The 25504-nt window shown below is 37.8% G+C and overlaps 1 protein-coding gene across 5 annotated transcripts in view; it reads right to left on the bottom strand.

Moving 5' to 3' along the window:
• The window catches only part of fgf13a (fibroblast growth factor 13a), a 163353-nt gene that overhangs the window by 39659 nt on the left and 98190 nt on the right, over positions 1 to 25504 (bottom strand). For 4 of the 5 annotated variants that reach the window (XM_067457625.1, XM_067457623.1, XM_067457624.1 and 1 more), the window contains one exon: positions 2932 to 3042. In XM_067457625.1, coding sequence (XP_067313726.1) covers positions 2932 to 3042 — 111 coding nt within the window. Of the gene's footprint in view, positions 1 to 2931; positions 3043 to 4750; positions 5403 to 25504 lie in introns of those variants that run through there. The other variant, XM_067457626.1, reaches the window with a different exon arrangement.

Below are 25504 nucleotides of genomic sequence, written 5' to 3'. Positions count from 1 at the left end.
TATTACATTTGGAGATAAATCAGACTGATTAGAATATGACTGTGACTGACTGAAAAAAACATCAACCCACTCTATAGACAGAAGACGAGTTAGCAGAGATAAAAAAAACTAATGTTGACGGAGAGAAAGGCTTCCTGCCAAGACACATTGATTAGGAATTGAATTAAGCTCTAAAACTCTGCACAGAGAGACATAATCCAATAGAGCAGCCATACCTGACATTTACTGCCCAGAATGAGCTTTTGTCTTGTTCCTCCAAGAGCTCATCACAGTCAGACAGTCAGACATGAGAGATGGAAAGGCTGATTTTCAATAAGGTCTTTATCTTTAAATGTCTGCTTTCTAACCCCCAGCTCAATTTCATCTAATAAAATCAATTTGATCCACCGTTAGCAAATGGGAATGGGACCTTCTCATTCTGTCTGTCATTTCTCATGCAGTTAGAATTTTTATTTTAAGTCAAATATATTTTGTCATTATTTATAGTAGAATGGCATGCTTTCAGGGCATTAATAATTTGTATTTGGCTGAGATCAGCTGTAAACACTAAAACCCGGCACTTGTGATATTTAAGCGATTTAAGTAAAACAACGACATAACTTGGCACTGATCAGAAGTGCAATGAGCAACAGTCAGAGATATGATAAGAGACATACATCAAGAGAGTAAAGTGAGCATTGGAGCAGACCCTCATCCCTATCAAACACACACACACAACAAGAGAGAGCCAAGAGGACTGCACTGCGTCGCTATGGAGACAAGGGCACCAAGCTCCTAACAATTCTATTTTTGTAGCGTGAGAGATAGAAGCTCCCTGTTTTCCCACTTCTCCTCTCCAGCAACAGCTTTTCATTCTCCACAAAATAAGGAAGTGTGGTGGGAAAAGCAGGTCAGCTATTATGTAATCTCACCCCTATACAACTCATTTTACCTTACAGTCAATCACACAGGGGATGAATGCAGACAAGAAAATAAATGAGCGTGCAAAGAGAGAGGAGTGGCCAACCGCACCAGTGTCGCAGATTCAACTCAAGGGTGAAGAAAACATGTATACTTCAGTCAAACAACCACTATTTAAATTCAAGTAGGGGGTGTTATTTCAATTAGCATGGCTCTTCATGTTAAACATTGTTTATGTGCACTAGATACAAATTTGTGTTCGTCTAGATGAGCTTGATGGATGAGAGGATTTGGAGCCTTGAGTGATCACAGTTACAAACGACTCCGATCACCAAACTCATTTGCTCGATATGAGCATCATCTTCACCCAGTGACTAATTGAATAGAGTCAAGCTAATTTACAGGCCCCAGAATGCCACAGACACTTAGCGTCAGTGAGATATTGCACATATTAAATTAGAGCCCTGCCAACCATCCAGCCGGCTCCATCCTCGCTCATGTACGCAGTATAGCTGAAACACTGACTGGGTGATGGCGCACTTGCCTACGGACTAAATAATTCACACTTGCAGGTGCCCGGCAAGATTTCAAATGACTTCAAATGACACACAATAATTTGTGTATGAAAGGGGGAAAAAGTTGGTTCTCAAGCATTACTGACATCTGCCTAAAAATGGTTCTCTTGTACACTGACTATGCTCTCAGTATAATTGTTTTCTGCAGAATGGTGGTTTTATACAACTGTTCCATGCTGAATTTTTCATTTCAGATAATATAGAACTGAGCCTCTTGACTCTTCTAGCCAATATAAGAACTGTAAAGGTATTAAAAAGTGAAAGGCAAAGCTGAAGCGGTCTAAGTGTAGGTATAAGGCAGAAATAAGTCTGAAGGAGAGTGCACAGGCAACAATAACAGCAGCAGCTGTCATTGAAATACCAGTAGACATATAGTGGCCCCAAGAAAAGAATTTGGACATTTAAGTCACACTTCGAAATGTCTGGATGTCATCGCATTAGATGATATACATTAAACCAAGTGGCATCTGCAAATAAATGATGCAAGACCAGAGCCAATTACTTTGTAATAACTTTTAACCAACTGGTCTAACTAGAAAGTATGAAGTACTAGCTGAGTAACTATGGGCAAATGTTTTGTTATTCTTTATTCTAAACAGCATATTTTTTTGCAGTATCATTTGAAGCCTAAAAATCATGTGCTTGAAAAGTTTCTATTTAAAAAAGTTACCAGCCACCACCAGTGTTTCCACAAAAATGTCATGGCCCCCAGAATATTTTGTTGCATGAATATCTGAACATGCAAAAGATCAAAAGAAGGAACAGGAAAAAACACTTTTATTCTAGCTTAATACTTTCTTTTTTTATCAACACTTAAATATGGGTAAGTTTAATAATAAACGGAACACTTTGAGCAAAAAGCTGAGAAAATTGTGTTTTTGTCAAAGACTACATGCGGATTGGATTCAGAACGACGATCAAAACACAGTGTGTTTAAACACAGTTAATCGAGTCCATCAACACCCCAAAAGCTTGCCCAGTCCTTTAGCTCAACCTGGGTCGGCATTTCACTCTGTAACATTGGGACTTTTTGATTTAGATGTTTATTGTTGATCTGTTTACATATGAGATCGCTCATTTATGCTTCTTTTTCCCCTGTGCTTTGATCTGGAGATACTGTACTTGTTTAGGAGATGTGTAATTGCGCCCCCTACCATATAACAGTAATAACACGGAAAGCACTAAAAATTAATCAATGGCAGGGAAGCGTTTTCTCAAAAACCTGAGATAACTCATCAATGGCGGAGAAAGAGTTACATTTAAATGCCACTTGGTTTGATGCTTTAATAAATAATGTAACAAAACCATTAATATATTAAAGTGTCCAAATACTTTTTAGGAGCCATTGTATCAATCTATTAATCTAGGATTTCCTTGTTCCAACATTGAACCTCAAGGTTTGTCTGGATAGGTGAAAATTTGAGAACACATTCTGACAAAATGCCAGCTGACTTACTGAAACCACTGTCCTCCTCTTTAGTGCCGTCGATGGTTCCATCTGCTTGGAGCTGCAAATGAAAGCCCTGTCGACTGTACAGCTTCGTTACGATCCCCTTCAGCTGGGGCTCTGCAAAGAGACAGAAGGTAGAGGTGGAGAGAGAGAGAGAGAGAGAGAGAGAGAGAGAGAGAGAGAGAGAGAGAGAGAGAGAGAGAGAGAGAGAGAGAGAGAGAGAGAGAGAGAGAAGGGGGGGGGTTAAACATGCATCGCCAAAGTGACCGTGTTAGGGGCTTCAAAGCTCCTGGTTTAGCAAGAGCATTCCATATTCTACAGATTTGAGCATGCTTTATAAAAAAACAGACCACTCAGACAACAGGAACAAACAAAACCAAACAAAAGCATAAAATATCTACATGTGGTAATGGTCACCAGAGTCACCACATAGAAAATTGGTGAGAGCTGCAGTTTGGAAAGCAACTGCAGTCTTCTGGCCATGAGAAGACTTCATGTGAATATGTAGATGCACAGCAGTAACACCAAATGGATCTGATGTACATCACTGAAACTAAGAAACACACCTATACAGGCCACATCTCCTGTGCAAAACACCAGATTGCATCAGCAGATCTGTAGTTAATAAGGCTTAGTAAGTTGGTGGATCATGTTATTACCACTGATTAACTTTCATTTATCAAAGCAGATTAAAAATGTGTGGATATTAAGTTACATCTTATAATACAAACTAGAACACCCCTGTAACCTAAATTTCAGTCAAGAAAACAAAGAGAATCTGAATATTTAAAAGAAGTCTATTAGATACCAATTCAGAAATGTTATATATATATATATATATATATATATATATATATATATATATATATATATATATATATATATATATATATATATATTACCATACAGTTGCTATGGTACATTAATTATAGGTGCAGTTACAGTACAAATGAGCTTAGATTTTCAGAGGTCTCACTCCTCAACCTATAAAACATCATGTGGATATGAAAACATGTTTAAGTTCATGTATAGAAGTACATTCATGTGAGTGGTCCATTTGTATCTGTGAACAAGGTTAAGCATTAGACTGCTTAATGAAGACAAAATTGCTAATATTCCACACACACAAACTTCCACACTTCTGCTAAGTTTTCACATAAGGGTTATGTAAGACGCTGTCTGTGGAGGGAAGCAAGGTAATTGAGACTAGCCTACAACAAGCTTGTAAGTAAACAGCTGTGCTGAATGTGTGTTATAGATAGATGGATAGATGAGGTAACTTTTGGTAAAGGTATTGTATATACACATATAAAAAAAAACACCAAATCATTTAGAAGACTGAAAATTCAAAATAAAAATCTTTTGTTGCAGTATATTTATATATGGCCCACTGTGTGAGATTAAATCACCAGGGACTTGTCTGGCTTGCTAGTTAGCTGCAGTCCAAAAACATGTCAGGCAATAACCTGCTTAGTTCGCTTTCTATTGTCCTCTGTCTCTGAAGGGATAAACACACCAGAGAGCTGACACTGAATCAGCATCAACATCATTGCAACACACTATCTGCAGAATGACAAAAACGTTGTATACAATTGTGTATTTTTTTCCTGACAAATGAACACCTGAGAAGCTCTTTATGGTCATATAACAGAGTTTGAATGAGCTCTTACAATGAAGTGTGAAAGCACATGCTGGCTGAAATTTAAAGACCGTAAACTTACTTTATGACTTAAGCATAGCAAGCAAACAAATGCATTGATGATGGCAATTATTTTACATATAATGGCCATATAAGAGGACATTAAAAATACAGGTAACATCAGACCTGGTCGTCGTCTCCTGCGCTTTTTGGAGCCGAACAACTTGACCCTGGAGAAAACACTGAGTCGACTGGGTTTCTCGCATGTTCCTTTGGCTTTGTTCGGACTGCTCACGCAGCGGCAGGCGTTTGATTTCTCACGCTCCCTTGCCTGCCTCTTCTGCCGAATAAGGGAGCTGGCGATCGCCGCAGCCATGGCCAGTTTGACGGTGCGACACCAAAAACTTTCAGAGAACACAATCCGTTTCCCCACCTCCTCCACAACACGATTTCGTTTGGGGAATCTTTAACTTAACAGCTCACATCCACGTCCTTATACACCAGAGACCACCATAGTGACAGATCGGCGGAAAAGAGTTAACGGCTTTAACACAAAACAAAATTATGTAGGTGACGGCACATCTCTTCAATCGCTCATTGTTTTCTTCGGAGATAAGACGGCTCTACATTCGAATGGCTGAGGTTTTACCGCATCTGTCTCCAGATAATGGCACTATAGCTTGCCATTTCGACTAATAATGGAGATGTTCCTCCAGACACCGAACACGTTTCGCAGCATCCCACGAAGTCAGTCACAGCACACAGAACAGAACAGAACCATGTGAGAGAAACACCTGTTAGTGGCGAGCGCGATTCGGCGCTCTTGTGGGCGCGCGCTTTGTGTGTGTGGGTGTGTGTGTGAGAGAGAGAGAGAGAGAGAGAGAGAGAAAGAGAGAAGAAAGAGAGAGCGAGAGTTTGTTTTCAGTTAACCTTCTGAATCCGTTTGTAATGTGTCGACCCATCAACTCCAACGATAGCGTATAGTGTCTCGCAGGTCTTAATTTGACAGCTGAATCATGGCTCGGGAAAAGAAATCAACTGTAGGACAAAAAACTGTTGTTCAGATTGTTAGTGGTATGACTGACATTTCTGAGAATCGGTTCTTTTGAGCAGTTAATTGAAAAGAATCGGTTAAAATGATTCAGTAATTCCTTTACGTCATGGCGCAGCCAGTTACGTTTATTTTAACTAATTATTTTTAAATGTATTCATTTGAGTCTTTTTGTAATTCATCTGTCCCTGTAATAAACACGAAATTAATAATTTGTTTTATTATTATTTTGGAGAAATACGTGTCCATTTCCCGTTTGTTTTAGACTACTAATTTACTTTACTTTTTGCTATTTATTTTGCTATTAGAGTAAGTTAAAGTCCAATGCGCCTATAACAGCTCACTTATAAACTTGAGTAGATATGCGAATCTAGTAGTAGGCCTATTAATGTTATTCGTTATTAAATTATATTATTAGATTAAAGGCCTATATTAATATATTTCTATTTGTTATTATTAATATGCACAAATATCGTTAATCCGACTAAGTTACGCATTTGTGCGAAAACCGTTCAATGGGTCAGTTTTTGACTCAAGAACCGCTGACTAATTCTAAATCGTTTCAACTTGTATCAAGAAGGAGTCGTCATTCATTGCTAGTTCGTGAATCAGACAGAGCTATTACAAATCGCACTGAATGACATGGATGGATCTAATAAACTTGGGTAGGACTACGACATGTCAGTTATGTTGACTGTACGATGATGATCGTGAATTGTTGGCTACGACGCAAGAATAATAAAACGTCATCAGCATGCGCTAATGGTAAACAAATAGAGCAAGACGAATCGATTGTCGTTTTTATGTGCGCAGAAAAAAGGGGGAAGCGAAAGAGGAGACTATGGACGCTTTAATTGCTAAGAAAAGAAGCCAACTGGCATGCCGATTTTGTAAATGGAGCTTGAGGTTCCACAGCGGCCGTCTTTGAACCTCTCTCACCGTTTTAGGAGACCACAGAAATCGCCACGATTGGTGATTGGACTAGATTTGGACTGACTCGATTGTTTAAGGCCTACCTGGCATAAATTGGGCAGTGGGCGGAGATGGATTTGGAACAGCAACACCTTTTTTTATGTTGTAGTGAAGTAACGTTAGCCTACGTAAAATTAGATTAGTCTTGAAAATGTAGGTGCCATTCAGTGTGAACAGCAAGCTAGTTAGAGCGCGATTGATGACAGGGAGACGAATCCATCTATCGGGCTGTCTCTCACGTTTAGAGACTCGCGGGGAGACGCACAGATGTGACAGTTGCAAGAGAACCAGAGCTCTTGAAGTTTTTTAAAATGCTGAGACAGTTACTTGAACATAGGGTGTTAGTTCACTAGTTTTGTCTTATGTTTATTTCCCAAAACATAAGGATCGCGTGGAAACAACGGAGTTGCGAATGCGATGTCCTGATTGGAGCAGTTGGTTGCCATGGCAGTGAGTTTCCTGCATGCTTGGCAAAAGCACAACTGTCCTCTGGCATACTCACATCATGCGTAAATATACATATTTACATTTGCAATGGTTGTGGTTGTTGTTGTTTTAAATTGCTCGATTACCTATTCTTATATATATATATATATATATATATATATATATATATATATATATATATATATATATATATACACACACACACACACACACACACACACACACACACACACACTAAAGTCTACCTTATTACGGAAATATAATATAAATAATACACTGGTTGAATTAGATCTACAAACAATTATTGCCATTCCACTAATCAGTGGGATTCAATCAATATCTTGAAAAACCGCAAAGTCTAAGAAAAATCAAGTTAAATGACCCATTGAAGGACGGCCAAACACAACACCCTCATCAAATAGACTACTGTAGGGCTCAACCCTTCAGACTCATGCTCTGCTCATTTAACAGCGATGATCTGTTCATCAACAGCGCCATCTACTGTACTACCAGAACATTATGAAACGCAATAATTACTCAACTAGACGTTTTGATTCTATCAGATATCAGATCTGCTTACAAATGTAATGATATATATATATATATATATGAGAGAGAGAGAGAGAGAGAGAGAGAGAGAGAGAGAAAATTCATTAAGTAATGCAATGTTATTATGAAAATGAAAAGCAGAAAATCTATTTCTGTCCTTCTCATGTCAGTAACAGGCATTCTTATTTTATCTAAAGCGTGGATTCTCTGAGGTCCTCATATGCGATTCCGTCCGCATAGAAAAAAGCTAATATTTGTATTAAATTAGGGTAAATTATTACTTGAAATGTTCTGAAAATTCAAATTAAATACCTTAATCTTTATAAATATCTGCTACAAAGCCCAAATAAAACAAAACGATACCCAAAAAAGAAAACTGAAATAACGAAGAGTGAATGAACAAAAATTCAACAAAGAAAGAAGACACTAGCCCAGCTTTATCTGCGGTTCAGCACCTCGGACAGCACCACTGCACTACACAAGCCCACAGAAAACTTCTAGACGGAAAAAAACAGTCAAATCCACTGAAAGCAACACACAGTCAATTCAGCAGCCTCATCTCAGTACTTAGTAAACCACTCTAAATATTCCTTAAAACCAAAGAGCAGAACAAGTGAAGATAATTCTTACCTGATGTTGATTTTCTTAGAGGAAATGTCATATTTAGAAGTTAAATAGTGGAAAGAACAAGGCAGGAGGACAGTGAAGATTCACTGCAAGCTGGAGGATGTTTTCAAAGTTTTAACCATACTAAAAGAAATCCTAATGGATCAGTCGAGAGGCCATCAAGGCGGGGCCAACTGCATTCAGAAATCATTAATGGACATTAGTGACTAGCCATTACGACTTCTAAAGCGGTCATTAAAGATTCATTGGGAAGCGCTGTTGATCCGGCAAACAGGGCGTGTGTTCACTAAACTGCAGTGCTCTGGGTCAAAATTGCAGGGAAAAAAAAAAAAAATCGAACATTGTACTTCCTACTAGAGCAGAGCTTTTGTTCCTCTCACGTTACAAAGAAACGGCTGTAAAGTGATCCTTTAATGTGTCGTGTAAACCAGTTATACCAGACCTTCCATTCTCCACTCAGAGGCATCAACGAGTGTCTGCAGATTGCAGATATACAGCAAACATTAGCTGTGCTTTTCACTTCTGTTGTTCTCAACTCTCCTGACAGATTTAACAATGATCTAAAAGCATCCAGATAAAAGAGGTTCAGCACAATTCTTTCAATAAAAGCAGCCGATAATCCAGTAAAACTTTCATGATCTTGAAATGCTGAAAAAGCCGGATGAATTTCAATATATTAATAGCAATCTGAAGCTTGAAACTAAGCACGAGGAAATTAAACAATCAATCAAATGAATCAGCACTTGATTGACAGAAACAACCTGATAAAACCAGCACAATGAATATGTTCATGAGTGCAGTGGAAAATGTTAAACAAGGCAGGTCTCAGGTGATTCTCTAACATCATTGGACATGAAGCCCGTGAACAATCAATTGTGACCTTTAACCGCACTTTAATTTAAAGTGTATTAATGAAGGCAACATTGTCTGTTATGCAAAGGCTGAGTACAAGATGTTCAGATCTACACAAGATCAGGCCATGTTCTTCAAACTAAGGATTTGGAGGGAGGATCTACAGCATCAAACACAGTAAACACTCCATATAACACTCACTGTCCATCAGACAAATTCACTTTTTATTGAATTTACGGTCACACACCATTATGGTTAATAGGATGTATTCCTTGCTTTTGCTGGAGGTAAGTAATGTTTATTCTTGCACTGTGTATCCCCTTTATAACTTCTTATGGAGCCCATAACCATACAAGTCCTGCATATTTATTAAAAGTGGCCTTTAGAGAAGGAAAGAGCCATGAATCACTGCCTCAAAAGTGTTTAACAGTGCTTTGTCCACTAGATGGCGCAGGCGATGCATATTTATGAATCTGCAATCCAACATTACTTCAGATCTGAAATGGTTCTACTTAAAGCTGCAGTAGGGAGTTTTTAGAAAATGTTGACTTGGCCTGAAGATTTGAACAAGCACAACTCACAGGTCAGGTCACTCCCCCTTGCTCTCTGCTGCTACAGCCCTCCCTCCACAGCTCCTCCCCCATCACACCAGAGCCTGCAGTGAACACGCAGGCTAGTAAGCAAGCATTATGGCACATTCACTGGTACGGACAAAACATCAACAATATGATTTACATTGACTATGACCTGCCCATACTTTGACTACAAACTTGGACCTCAAATTCAAAACATTATGTATTTTGCAATACATGTAATGTAACTATAGAACATACACTATTTCTATAAGTAATAAATAGCTACGGTAACTAACGTTACAGTATGCGAGTAATTATTCTATCGATATGTAATGCTAAATAAGGTTTGCTAGTACATTATTTCAGCAAGATGACAAGCCAGTGAATTAGTATGTTTCAATAGTTGCTTTGCACAGTGCGTGACATTTTATCTGTTATGCGGCTACAGTTTTGACACTGAGTCAATGGGCTCCGACGAGGAATTCACACCCACCTTTTGTATCATCGTCATCTGTCTTTTTCCGTTTGCCCGTATTTATTTTATGAGCAGGTGCCACTCGAGGAATTGGCAGTTTGGATTGTTTGTCTGCCATAAGCAAAGCTGCGGCACAGCGGTAATCTTGAATTTGAACACCTGACTGTACGCGCTGTGCACGATAGGGGTGTGATCAGCGCACACAAGCTTGAGTGACACTGCTAAGACACTCCTCCTGACTTTGATTGGTTGATTTTTACCGAGAGCGGTGTATTTTTGCAAATGGCAATAGGACCACTGGGAGGAACCAGAGGAGCTTGATTTTTTCACAGATTATCTGTATCCTATTAGCCTAGAAATCTAGACGCACCCTAGCAGCAGCAAATCTAATCTGCCGCGAGTGTCGTCTAGCAACTCTCAATACACTTCTGAGCTGTAAACGCCAAACTTGGGCCAATCATATTTTGTATATAGTCGGTAGGCGGGGCATAACATAACAACGGCCGAGTTGCACTTTCGTGCTACTAGTAAACTAGATTTCGTCTTTCGAATCAGCTTTGACTGCGACTCTCGAAGACTTGGAGTTAAGCTTTTCTCTGAGAAAAGAACGGCACTGAAGTCATTCTTAAAGGGGGGGTGAAATGCTGTTTCATGCATACTGAGCTTTTTACACTGTTAAAGACTTGGATTCCCATCCTAAACATAGACAAAGTTTCAAAAACTAATGTTGGACGTTTGATGGAGTATTTCTGTGTCAAAAATACTCCTTCAGATTTCTCAAGTTTCGGAGAGTTTTTTTCGTGTATGGCTCGGTTTGACGTCGATAGAGCGGAAGGTCCTTGTATGGGCCGTACGGGCTCTTCTCCCGGTAGGGTGCGCGTGCGCGCGTGACTAGAGCGAGAGAGGAAATGCACACCCATAAACACTCTCTCAGCTGCAGATCCAGTCGTCTGTGAACACTTATGTCGTTATAGTCCGCGCCGCGCTCCACTTCATTCCTATGGGTGACATCAAGCGACTTCAACGCTTCAGCACAGCATTCCAGGAAGGCAGCGCTGCATTTGAACCGATTTGAACGCAGAAATGACGGGAAGCGGCACAACATCACGCTTAAGTCGTTCAGACTTCACGAAATCAACAGTTACCAAAGAAGTGTGTTTTTGACGGAGCGGTCCCAGCGATAAAGGTTCACGGTCCTGCTTTGGAAGCAGCCGGTGAGTCAAAGTGCTTCAAATGTCTGTTGTTGGCTATCGTCGCTTAAGAAAACATCAGTAAACAACGCGATCGTGTATAACGTTAATTTATCAATGGAGCATGCAATCTATGGTGTGTGTTTAAATACATTTGTTTCTCTGACCACTATAGGTGTCAGTTTGTTTATTGGAAAACCACCCAAACATAAACCTAGCGTTCTCACAAAGCGTGCTTCGTCATTCAAATGCGCTAACGGACTCTATTGTTGTTCTATGTATAACGTTACACTAGTCTGACGTGCAAAACCGTTTTGCTTGCTACTTCTAAGGTTTAGTCGCATACAATAGTCCATAAACCGAATCATGTCCTCATAAACTGCGAGTAAACACACAAATGTTGACAGGTCACTAAATACATTACATACCACAGAGACGGACGTCCTGCTGTTGCTGTTTCTCCTGTTCAATTTATTTCAGCCTCCGGATGATTCTGGATCATATCTGTATTAGTTGAATCTGATTTAAAGCAATGGGTTATTTAGGGTAGCGTTTTCTTCTCCACGCTTGAGGACGTCACCTCTTTGTGCACGATCGTCATTCTTTAGCTCGGCCCACTCGATATGCCTCCAGGCCCTCGTTTTTTTCCGGAAAGACTCGGTACAGCCCATATTTCTTTTATAAATATAATAAAACTAAAGATTTTTGGAGATATGAAGGATGCAATACTACTCTATAGGTACTCAAGTTTGACATGAGATTGAGTGTTTCACCCCCCCTTTAAGAAGGGGAGATGTGTTCAGAGTTTTGCCGACCGGATACAGCGAAAGTTTAATCATCCAACTAGCTCCGCTTCACCTTCGTTGCTCTGGTTGGTGTAGCGCTATCCAGTTGTGTGCAAAGGGAGTTTGAAAGACAACCGTTTATCCGCCCCTCGGATTGAGCCCTGTCTATGGTGAGTTTCCAGACCAAACATTTTGATGAGGGTCCGTATCTTATTCTAGTATCCTATTCTACTGTCAGGACATAATGAAAGGTTTAACAAATATGTAAAAAATACATTTTTACAAAAGTTACGTACTGCAGCTTTAACCAAAGCAGCACATGTTTATATAATACAATATTATACAATAGTTAATACATAACTATTATTGATAATTAAGCTAGATTAATATAATTGATTTAAGCTAAATTACAATTGCCAACAAAAACAATATTTTTTTAGTCGAGGTTTAAATGTTAAAATTATTTAGCATTTTGAAACCTTTAAAGAAAGGACAGGCAAATCATTGCTTTTCTGACTAGATCTAGAGAAATTTATATATATATATATATATATATATATATATATTTATATATATAGAACGACATAAGGGTAAGTAATTAATGATCTCATGCTAACATCTTAGTGCCAGATACCAGGGCTCCAGTGGAGTCCATCCATGCCTTGACAGGTCAGGGCTGTTGGCAACAAAAGGGGGCCAACACAATATTAGGTCATTATGTATTGCTTGAATAGTGTATGTGTGGAAAAAGGAGAGAAAAGGCACAGTGGACGTGGCGGCTGATCAGGTGGTGTAAACGGCTTGATAGTTGTGATTGTGGATTATATGAGCTCTGATGAAACTGAAAGACACTTCTGCACAATTAGTGTGGCTGCTGTCCTCTAACTGCAGAGAGACCATGAATAACCACATTATACCCTGAACATTAGCTGTATTCACCAGATCTATGCTGCTTTTACAACATCCCAGGTGGTTCATAATGCCAGATCCTCCCATTCACTAAGTGTGTTAATAAAGAAGTGGCTGTGTTTAGTGTTTGTTCTGCATGTTTGAACTGCAGAAGCATCTCACACAAAAACACATGAAAACGGAAATGGGTTCATGACACACATTTCTGCAGCAATGCCTTGGAGATGAGGAAACAACTACAATACAGCACCTGTTTTATTGCATTTGCCATGACCGAGTCAACACACACTCTCACACAAGTGATAATTTTGCCAGTTTGCAGTGTGCTTCCTGCTGACACACACGGGCACACAGATGGCCGTACTGATCCTCTCTCATTGCCTGGGAAGGCTCAGATATCAGCAACATACAGCCTTCTCTCCAAGCACAGCCAGAAAGAATGACATCACCCCTCAGAGATGGCAGACATCATGGCTGTGAGCTCCATCAATGGCCACTAGATGGCGCTGTTGTTAATGGAGATGCATGGCCAGTTATGGAGCACAAAGAGCCTTTTGACCTCCACGTTCATATTTTTTTTCTCCAGGATATCAAGATATAAATATTTGAAATTTATATATGATAACACAGAAGTTTATCGTCCAATTCTCACTCTTAACTAGTTGCTTTATTAGCATGCACATTACTAGGATATTGGCTGTTTTTTTTAAAATAGCCCATTATAAAGCACATATTATTGCCTTAGGCCGCATGTCCACCAAAGTCTTATTTTAGCCAGCTTAAGATGCTAGGCGCTCTGCTGAAAATGCATCGCTGTGAGCACTTGAGAGCATTTTGGCAGGGCAGCGGTTTTGGTGTCATTTCACAAATAGTTTGTTTCTGTGTTTATTTTATATAAACATTTTATATAAAGTATTTGCTCTGGCTCTTGTTTTAAATTATTTTGTTCCTTTATTATGCTGCTAGTTGTCATCTGTTGACGTTGTACAAGCAGAATGTGGCAGTTGCTGTGACAATGCTGAACGCTCAATGCTTAAGCCTAAAATACTCGCTCAGCACCTCGTTGCGCTCATGGCGTTCTAAAAAATTGGCGCACCAACTGAAAACAAATGAATACGCCAGCCAGCTGACTGAAAAAACACATTGGTGGCCTTATTCTGCTTGACCATACATTCTTTAATCCCGGCAATACCTAAACTCAACAATTACCAACTATTGACATGCAGTAACTATGAGTTTATTGATCCAAAAGTCCAAGTTAATAGTAAGAATTTGACCCTAATCTGTGACCACACTGCCTGGCCAAAAAAAAAAAATTGCTGTTTGGATTTAGATATGCAAATACTTAAGAGTCAATTCTTGGATCATTATTTCAGTGATTTTTATGTTTTTTCCTGTTATATGTTTGGGAACAGTTCTTCTAACCCTAATTGAGTGTCTTTTCATTTCTTATACAACCACGTAGGAAGACACATCATGGCCATATTCCAGAATGACAATGTCAAGATTCATCTGGCTCAAACTGTGAAAGAATGGTTGTGATGGAGCATGAAGGATCATTTTCACACATGAAATTGCACCTCTCTCAGTCTTTGGGATGTGCTGGAGTAGACTTTTCAGAGTGCTGGACTTTTGTATTGTCAACACAAGAGCTTGACCAAAAATGGATGGATGCACCTCTTGATGGAAATAATAACATCACAACATTTATTATTGGAGGTATACTGTTACCTCACATGATTGCATATGCACGATAACATGACAAACCAAGAAAGATTAAGCTGAAAATGCAGGAGGGGGAAGCAGTAAAGGTGAAGAATGTGTTGTACTAATGTGACCCATGAGCCTATGAGAGTTCACAGCATCTCACTGCTGGTAAAAACAGGAGGGTCTTCTGCTGAGCGCTGGCCACTAGCAACATGGCAATGGCAGGCGTTGTCATGGAGACAGTGTCTATATCAGAGCATGTGTGTGAGCATAGTAGATGGGGGAAGGGGAGTATCATCCCCAACCCTCTACTACCACCCATTCCCCCTTTTTTCTCTTTTGCTTTCACACTCTTCTTAATAGCAAAATGGGATTTTCAAATCATGTCCACAACCAGGTTACCTGTCACATGTGGTCTGCTTTGAGCCACTGATGTAATAAGTGTTATAGGTGGTAAGAAATACAATAACGTGTAATTGGAAGAGATGAAAGGGAGAGATTGAGAAAATAATAATAGTAGGGTTCAAGAGAATGAAAGGAATGGGATGTATTTGTCATTATCGAAGGGTTATTATAAGGAAAAGATTAATGCAGAGATGGTAAGTGAAAAAAAAGGATGAATAAGATTAGGATTTAATAATAAAAAAACATCTTTCCATTAAAGCCTAAATAAATGAACCTCCATGTTCTGTTTACATGTTTATAGTGTATGGAATGTCACAATATATAAACATTTTAGCATGAGGGTGGGTAGATGGCTTTGCAACTTTATTTCTATATGTATTTATTTATGCTACTGTTAAAAGGTTAAGCGACTGTAAGATTTTTAAATGTTTATTCTCACCAAGGCCGTATTTATGTATTTGTAAAAACAGTAATATTGTGAAACATTATTACAATTGAACTGTTTACTATTTGAATACATTTTCAAATGTAATTTATTCCTGTGATGCAAAGCTGAATTTTCAGCATCATTACTGCAGTCTTCAGTGTCACATGATCCTTCAGAAATCATTCTGCTGATTTGATGCTCAAGAAGCACATCTTCTCTGGTGCTACTTAATGCTTTTGTGGAAATTGTGATTTAAAGTAAAAAGAACAATATTTATTTGAAATATGAATCTTTTGTAATATTAGAAATGTCTTTACTGACAATTATTCCATTTTTTTTTTTTTTTTTTAATAAATGTAATGCAATTTTTTTTTTTTTTTAATGTACTGAGCCCATATGTGAACCTGGACCACAACCAGTCGAAGGAGCATTTTTTTAATATATATATTTTTTTTAGATGTATACATCATCTGAATATTTGGCTGATATACAACTACAGTATTTGAAAATCTGGAATCTGCAATAAAGTCTAAATGTTGAGAAAAGATGTCCAAATAAAGTCCCTAGCAACATATATCACTCTATATATAAAATATCTACTAATATTTTTTAAATATTATTTACAGTAGGACATTTACAAAGTATCTTCATTTAACATGATCTTTACCTAATATCCTAATGATTTTTGGCATAAAAGAAAATTTTGACCCAATGTATTGATGGCCATTGCCATAATTATAGCCGGGTGACTTGTGACTGGTTTTGTAGTGCTGGGTCACATATGTAAAAAATAATGTCTATTTTTAAATTAACTTTGCCTTTAAATTATTTACAGACAAAAATGCTCTGTTCAGAGAATTTTATTAATTAATTAATTAAAAAAAGAATTATGGTCTCTGAGACTCCAAGCATAATTAATATAATATTGTTCTTGGAGGTTTAAAGTGTGTTCAATTTGAAGTTGTTCATAATCCATTCCCGTAAGATAAAAAAAAAAGCATGAATGTTATATTTAAATGTTAAGTATGTTTTTTAGAGTCCCAAGGCTAATCTGACCCAATCCGACCATGATTGTAATGTGAATTCTGAATCCTTGTTAAACTGCAGTAGTGCTATGATGGAGAGTTGCATCACACTGTTGTAGGGTGAATAATGAATCACAGGGTTGAGCAGTTACATACTGTACATCATAAAGTCAACACTGCCCCAATTATCAGGCAGTTGTGTTCTCATTAGCCATCAGCTGCATTAGCTGGGGTGAGCAAGAGTCCATCACAAACCAGGCGGATGATTATTCTGCAACAGCCAAGTACACAACTATGGCTAATTTCATTCTGGGCCTCCAGGGAATCCCGTTTAGCTTAGAGGAAAACTCAATTCACACACTCATCTCCAGTGCCCTCAGAAACACACTATGTATTGCTATTGTGAGTCTTGACTCAAAGGAACAGTAGTGCAAGCATCAATATCCAGAGAAGGTAATTAAGATTTTTTAATCACAGAACGTCATACAACAACAATGTACAGAAAGGAATGTGTTTACAGTGATGTAACAGATTCTGATCGCTTTTGTTGTGTAAGAGGTGCCCATTTTCTGTATTAAGCACGAGTTCGAAAACCTGGTCTGGGACCTGGTCTGAGAGCTTGCACTCTTTAATGAATAGGAGAAGTCTCAATCTCCAGAGTCAAATGAGCTGTGAAGCTGCACACAGCAGCGGAGATCTGTGCTAGAGTCCATCTGACCTGAATGAGTAGTCCAAGCGCCAGTTTCATTTGTATGAGCTTCACAGAGCCTGAGAGAGAGCTGCCCCAGGTGATGCTGTGAGCCAAAGACAGCTGCAAACCCTGTTACACATCTGTACGGTTTCATTTCTGAGAGGATACCTGTACAGCAGATGCTTAAACTAAAAACAGCCATGCCCATTCAAACGTGTCGCCTCAGTTTTTAAGGCAATTAGATCTAGAATGCAAAAATAAATTGATAAATGGTAATAAATACACTACCAGCCACCAAAATGTAAAATTTGTATTGTTTAATGTAATATTACAGTATATATTATACATTATTTATCAGTGCACAATATTATTATTATTATTATTATTATTATTATTATTACTATTATTTCTTCAAATTTATGTAGACTTTAAAGAAATTGAGCAAGGAAGCATTAGATTGATCTATAGGTGACATTAAAGACATTTACAATGTTATTAGCAGTGCTGGGGGTAACCCATTACAAGTAACTAGTAAAGTATGCATTACTTAAAATTTACTACAAAATAGTTGAGTTACTATTTTAAAAAAGTATGCAAGTTACTTTTTTGAATTTGTTGGTCTGACAGCTCTCTTTTATCTCAAAAATCGAGAGTAAGTGCAAAGGCGTTGTGTGTGAACAGGTTACTGTAGTTTTAGACTTAATGTGAGCATTTACTCATCTCACTTGCACTGTAAAGATGAAGTACTCCTCAAAATGAATAAAATCAGTCAAATGAAAATCAGAATACTATGCAAACAACCAATAATTAAATATTTAATAAAACAAATATTTTTATGCATTTAATCTAACTTTATTGACCAATGTTTTGCTAACTTTCAGCTAAACCGAAGGCAAAAATGACCTTAATTATTTTGTTTTTACTGGTAAAGTAAGAGTGTTAAACTTTTTTCTCCTGCTTCCTATTCTTCCATTGTCCAGAATGGCAGCACAGCTGAAAGGTTTGTTTGAGCTGCGCCCTCTACTGCACGTCAATTTGCATTTTTACCTCGGCCTGAGGTTTATTTTTTCAATTTTGGTAAAGTCTTTACATTTACACAAAAAATTGAACTTTTTTGTTATAAAAAACAAAGGTGAGAAAAAATTACGCAAAAGTAATGTAACACATTACTTTCCTTAAAAAGTAACTAAGTAACTCAATTAGTTACTTTTTAAGGCAGTAACACATTATTATAAAGCATTACTTTTCAAAGTAACTTGAAAATTATAATATAATAATATAGAAAATTTGCAATTATTTATTTTATAATATTACTGGTTTATTGTATTTCCATCAAATAAATACATCTTAGATGACTTTCAAAAACCTGGACACTAGTATAAATAAATAAGTTGCACAATTTGCCATCTATTGTACCTCATGTTGCTAAAACTCATGGATAGAGATGAGATTTTAATATTGGGTAACATGACAAACAATCATATGTACTTGGGATGACACCATTGCTAATCAATCCATCAAAATCAATTATGACTGACAGCAATTGAGATTAAGGTGCAAATAATCCATCACAGTCTTCTAGGACCCGATTTCTGCCAGCAAGTGGCTAATATCTCAGAAAGAGGCCACACAGGCGCAGCATGATGAGGCTAGCCCAGATTACTGCTGTTTCTGGGTTGCTGAAAGATTGTACCCTACTTTACCATCATGGGACTGAGTGAGTGGAGATCAGAATAAGAAAGGCCATATTTACAACAGGTGGCCCATTTACAGAAAGTTTTAAGAAACTTTAATGCTAACTGACAACTGTAGAGTAACACATTCCAGCAGCTGTGCAATACATACAATTTTACAAATACTGGCCCCAAAAAGTACTTGGACACTTTTAGACACAAAAAAATCCAGATGTCATTCCTTCGGATAGCAAAATACCAAACCAAGTCACAAACAAGTAGTGTATTTTCTCAGTACCATTCTGACTTATTTTTCTGGAACCAACTTTTTTATGTGTGAAATGTTTTTATTTCTGTGCTATTTTTCTTTCGAATAAATGCCACTTGTTTTCATTTATTTTATGTTCTGTTACATAATGCAGACATTCATATATTCAGTGTCCAAATAGTTTGTGGGTCCCCGGTGTGTATATTTGTTCTGTAAATGTATTGCTATGTTATCCAAATAGGTCAGTATTAACTGCTATAATGAGCTCAATAAAGTTTATAGAGCACTTGTGCTCTCTGTAAAACTCATTCACAGCTTATTAAAACACTGATATCCTGCCAAACAAACCCCAGTTCACTGGGCAAGACTGCATCCAATTAAATGGAGAATGAAGCATTCAACTATTTGACACAGAGTGCTATTTTGAAGCATCCCGAATGTTAGTAACGTCTGTAAACTTCCCAGAATAGAATCATGAAAAGGTAGATCTACACTAAAAATCTTTAATTTTAGATGCTGGCTTAAAATGTGATGGGGTAAGAAAGCACTTGTTGCTTTTATATGTAATGCTTTCATTTCTTCAATGGCTCTGAGCCCACCACTCGGTCCAGCTAATCACCAGGGTGAGAATGAAAATCACTTAATGTCTGCAAACTCACACACGTATTCCGCCAGGATCCCCTCTGCAATAATCATGAGCTGCTGAATTACACACTACCTAAGCATATTAATAACTCATTTTCTATTTTCACCCTGGCAGCAGGACCTGGGCACAGGCTGCGTGAGGGGCTGCTGACCTATATCGAATCCCAGTCAGACAGATATAAATGGAAATGGTTGGAAATGAGGGGCAGATGACCCTGTAAATGCTAATTCAACAGAGTGAAAATGAGATACAAGATAAAAGCGAGAAAGGAACAAAGGAAACTCATCCAGCCTGATGTGCGAGCAAATAGCACTGTCTTCCACCTCAGCTCAGAGGTGACAGCTGTATCATACGCGACTGTCAGAAGTCTTTGCATCAGTCTGACCCATTCTAGAACGCGTGATGCTAAGCTTAGCAACTGCTCAAAAATAGCCCTAATCGTCACCACTTTGCTTCTGGCATTTAGAAACAGACGTGGAGGTTGTGCAAGCTGTCTGATTACTTCGCGAAGTTTCCTGCGGAAGATCATACGCAAAATCCATTTAACGTGGCAGGCGGATTTAATTTCCCATGCTAATACCATGCTTCCTTCAGGAGATATCTGATGTCTTTTGCCTTGCTTGACGGCATTACGTAAAGGTCTGGCATAGGTTTGTGGTGACAGCTGAGTGTGGATCAGTAGAGAAGGCTGAGGTACTGTATTCAGCTGAAAAAAACTAACTTCACATGTGCTGGCTCATCTTCTGGCTAGTTTCTAACAGGTCCAGCACCAAAAATAAAAATTGGGCTGAAAATGTAATGAAATTAATCAAAATTGTGGTTAACTTATATAGACACCACTGTAGATGCCTACATTCGTGATCTGAACAGTCAAAAGTTTGTGACCAAAATTCTGTTTAGTTTAGTGACCAGTGGGAAAATATACACATACATACATACATACATACATGTGTGTGTGTGCACATATACAGTTAACTTAAATATATATATGAGGCTGAGTTACTGTAGAATCATGTGGAGGATATTTATCTTTATGTTAATTTTTAATAATATAATAACTTAATTATAATAATATAATAACAAAAAAATATATATATATATATTAAAATTAACAAATATAAATATCCTCCACATGATTCTACAGTACCTCAGCCTTCTCTACTGATCCACACTCAGCTGTCACCACAAACCTATGCCAGACCTTTACGCAATGCCGCCCACCAAGGCAAAAGACATCAGATCTCTCCTGAAGGAAGCATGGTAGCATGGTAAATTAAATATATATATATATATATATATATATATATATATATATATATATATATATATATATATATATATATATATATATATATATATATATATATATATATATATATATATACATTGATCAACCATAACATTATGACCACTAACAGATGGTGTGAATAACACTGATTATCTCTTCATCACAGCACCTGTTAAGGGGTGGGATATTAAGCAGTAAGTAAACATTTTGTCCTCAAAGTGTGTTAGAAGTAGGAAAAATGGGCAAGCGTAAGGGTTTGAACATTAATAATTATAATTAAATGGGTTAAACATGACCCTGTAAAACACTGCTCGACACCTAAAATAATTCCAGACTTAAGTACCATGTTTTTGAGAGTCTGCAGAGTCATCACAGAGTGGAGAGAATGCAATGGTCTTGAAACTAACACCAGATAACAACATCTGATTGGTATTTTAAAATAAATAGCCTATTATTTGTAACCTTTATTCAATGTTTTTCTTATCACAGTAGCACCTTTAAATTCTTAATTTGGGGGACTTTCTCAATGTGACTAAAAATGTTACATGATCTGAAATGACATTATATTCTTATTAATCTAATTTAGTTAATTCAAAACACTGAATTTGTCACTTAAAATGATTCTGTCATTGTTGTTTCAAACCAGGTGGAAAAAAATAAAAGTAAAAGAATAAAATAAAATAAAAATATATTTTAAGAATGTTGGTAAGCAAAAGGTCTGGTTCCCATAGATTTTTTTCTTTTCTTTATTTCCCCTCCACTTTTTTATCTATACAATGGAATAATGACAGAATAAACAATCCCTTTAAGTTGTTTACAGCAGTTGCTAGAAGTTTTAGAAAAAGGTAAAAATGCCTCAAGGGGGGACATTTCTGTTAAAATGGCTGTTTGCCGTTTCATGGCTTTAAATCCAAAATTCCTTTTATGAATCTGAGCTGCAGACAGCTTTGATTTGAGCAGTACAGTCAGAGTAGATCTGACCTTCTGCATTATTAATGGCCCTTGCCTTTTTTCCCCACCATGCTGGGGTTTTTTTTACCCCAGAAACAAGTATCCAGGAGAGATCCCAGGCAAGGCATCACTTCTACATAGTCTTCTGGGATGCCTGCTTGGCATGCTGATGCACTCAAAACTTTTATTTATTTGATTTGCCTTTGCTCTCTCCGGCAGACCTCAGCTCAGAACACACCACCTGTTCAAAAACCTTGGGGATCAGCCACCACTGTACTGCAGTGCATGAATAAATTGCTGGCTCTTTTTCTTCTCATAACTCACTCCAGCATTAACACTAATGGGAAACGTGCAGAGAGATTTACGTATGCGATCTGTTGCTTTCCTTTGTCTACTGTCCAAACAGTCATCATGAATAAGTGTTTTAAAGGGATAGTTTACCCAGGCATTAAACTTCTGTCATCATGTCGTTCTAAATGTCTATATGACATATGACTTCAAAAAAGATAATTTGAAATGTCTCAATGTTTTTTTTATTGAACTGCATGACTCTATCAGACATAAAACGTGAACTGAACTGAGATGAATAATGACACTAATGTCTTCTGCTTTATTGCTGAATCATTTTAGTTTTTCGACTGAAGTTTGCAGGATCGACGACACCATTATATAACTGATTTAAATCAACATTGAACTGACACTGAATAATGACATTACTTAGCTGCTTATATTGAATTAACCTAACCCATATTAAAACTTTACAGTTATTGAACTGAACTGAATCACTACATATTGCTACTCCCGCTTTACAGCATAATTAGTCTCATATTTGATCTGCATCATTCATTCCGTTACATTCTGTTTATTATTGTGAAGCTGCTTTGAAACTATTGTATAAAGCGCTATAAAACTAATGTAAAAAACTAAAAAAATGTAAACGTTATTTTGGACAAAAAAGTTGGTGACCTGTGCTGGCAAAATGAGTTGCAATGAGTACATTTTCAAAAATGTGTTCTTGTCATTTTCACATCTCTATAAAAAAAAACTTGAAAATAATGCATGATTTGTTTGAATCTGAGAAATAAAATGGACTGAGCTACACCTGTTGGAAGTCAATAGAGTAAGTAAAGTCAATTTAAAGTTTTCTGAAGGTTCCAAAAACAAAACAAAATATCTAGCAACCATACCTTAAAATCCCTGGTAATCACACCAGTTTTGACACATACCAACTTGCAACCAAAAAACTATAGGAAAAATATACATGAAACTTTTTTTCCCCATGATACCATAATAGTTTGATTAACATTAATGAAACAGACAGCCTATAAAGGCCTGTTCACACAGAGCCGATTTTTGCGCGTTTAATGCCTTGTGACTAAACAAAGGGAGCCAATGTGAGTGTGCACACCGACACAAAACGGCAGACTTAAAAGCGTAATTTTTTGTTACATTTGTTTTTGTTTTGACGCAGTGCATTTAAACCTGGCCGAACAATGAGAACGGCGGTTTTGTTCACGTATCCTGGAGCTGCTGAAGTCACAGTAAAACACAACTTGGTGTCGCTCAAGCACAAAACATCTAGCCTAGCACACATTGATACGACGAATAGGAAGTAAGTAGACAAAACAAACAAAGTGAAGCGAAGTGAAGTGAAAGAAGAAGATGAGCTGCTAATGCTGCTTGCCATGTTAGCAAAAAGTGTGTTTAAATGGTTTTAGCAAGCACGCCACCTAAATACACTCTCTCTTCTTTCTCTGTGACAAGCGAGTGTCAGAAGCAAGTATCACAGCACCATCTACTGAATTTGCATGTTCACGCGGCACATCGCTAGTGAAAATCGCTGACGTCACCCACAGGATTCCGATAAGCCGTTCTGAAGCGTAAAGCCGTTGCCATCTTGTAAGCGTGTCATCGTATGTCACGTGTGTGTACAGGCCGTAAGACCAACTTTACCGCATCTAATATAATCACCAGATGTTTTCCCGCTACAGTTAATGCGTTCACATAAGACAAAACAGATAATGTTGGCGTGAATACTCGCCAATACAGGTATTTTGAAATACTGTAATTCTGTAATGTGTGTGTATCGGGATCACACTTTGTCTGACCGCTGGACGCGTCAGATCTGTCAGTTAGCACAAGTGTGCTAATTTTCATGGACAAAGAAAAGGTAAGCTACTCAATAAAGATACTTTTAGCTTCATTAATTAATTTGTGTGAAAACCTCAAATGCAAAAAATCTACCATTTTTCACTTGTTTTGCCTGTAGCTCGAAATTATCCAAAGCACATGCCGACTTCGTTTGCCAGCATGGGACATTTCTGTTGTGTTCCAAGTTCAGGTTTGGAACAACATTATGAGGAGCAAATTGTGACAGAACGTTCATTTTTATGTGAACCATCCTTTTTTTAAGTTGTAAGCATCTCATACTGTATCTCTCTTTGGATAACCAAGCTTCAAGTTCTTCAAGTTACTTCCATGTGCACAGCGAATGCATTACACAAAGTTTCTCTTTTCATCTTTTTACATTCTTTCCTTTTTTCCCCCACCCTGCATAGTTTGTGATCTAAGCAGACTCTCATGCAGTGTGAGCTGTCTGAATAGGAGGTCGAAGAGTAAACAGCAATTGAAATTCCTTTGATTCTGCCACTCTGGGCTCTCGTCTGCTGCCTCACGAAAATGCAGTAGTCCTTTAGCTGCAGGCGCTCTCATTTCTGAAAGCCAGTGGAATAATAATAATTCTGACATTAATGAAGCAGGAAGAAGTGAGGGCTAAGAACAAAGCTCTGTGCCAAAACTCTTTTTTTACAGAGTCCAACTGTCTCGGTTGAGACCTCAATATCTCAGACAATAAGTTTTTCCTCATTTTTGATGTCTGTGTCTGTTTCTTTCTTTCCCACCCCCATTCGGAAGGCGTGTTATTAACATGCTGGAGTCCGAGACTGCAAGAGGTTGAGTATTAAATAATAGATAACATAAGCTCATCCGGACATTATCACAAAACAAAATTAGAAGGGGAAATCAGCTCTTATATCACCTCTTAAGGGTTTATTATACAAACACCCACACAACCAACCAAGCAAGCATGCACTCAAAAAGATTATGCAGGCCCTTCATAAAGAAGACAAATTTAAATTATGATTACTTTACTTAAAGCTACACTGTGTGATATTTTCCCCCATCTAGAGTGAAAAGGTATATGACCATCCAGTGAATAATAGTTTCTGTTCCTCTCAATTCTGATTTCGTTTTAACTCCTACGGTGGCCGATTTAGTCCAAGATTAACATGGCAATCCCCCTCTTCACATTCGACATGGTGCCATTGAGTGTTAAAACGCGAAAGGCGAATCTTGAATTTCCGGTATGTCCCTCTTTGGCTTACTTTCAAAATGGAGGAGCAACGTGGCAACTAGCATTTGAACCCCT

The sequence above is a fragment of the Pseudorasbora parva genome, chromosome 11 (assembly GCF_024679245.1).
Source record: "Pseudorasbora parva isolate DD20220531a chromosome 11, ASM2467924v1, whole genome shotgun sequence".
Taxonomy (NCBI): Eukaryota; Metazoa; Chordata; class Actinopteri; order Cypriniformes; family Gobionidae; genus Pseudorasbora; species Pseudorasbora parva.
This window is presented reverse-complemented; position numbering and strand designations above follow the sequence as displayed.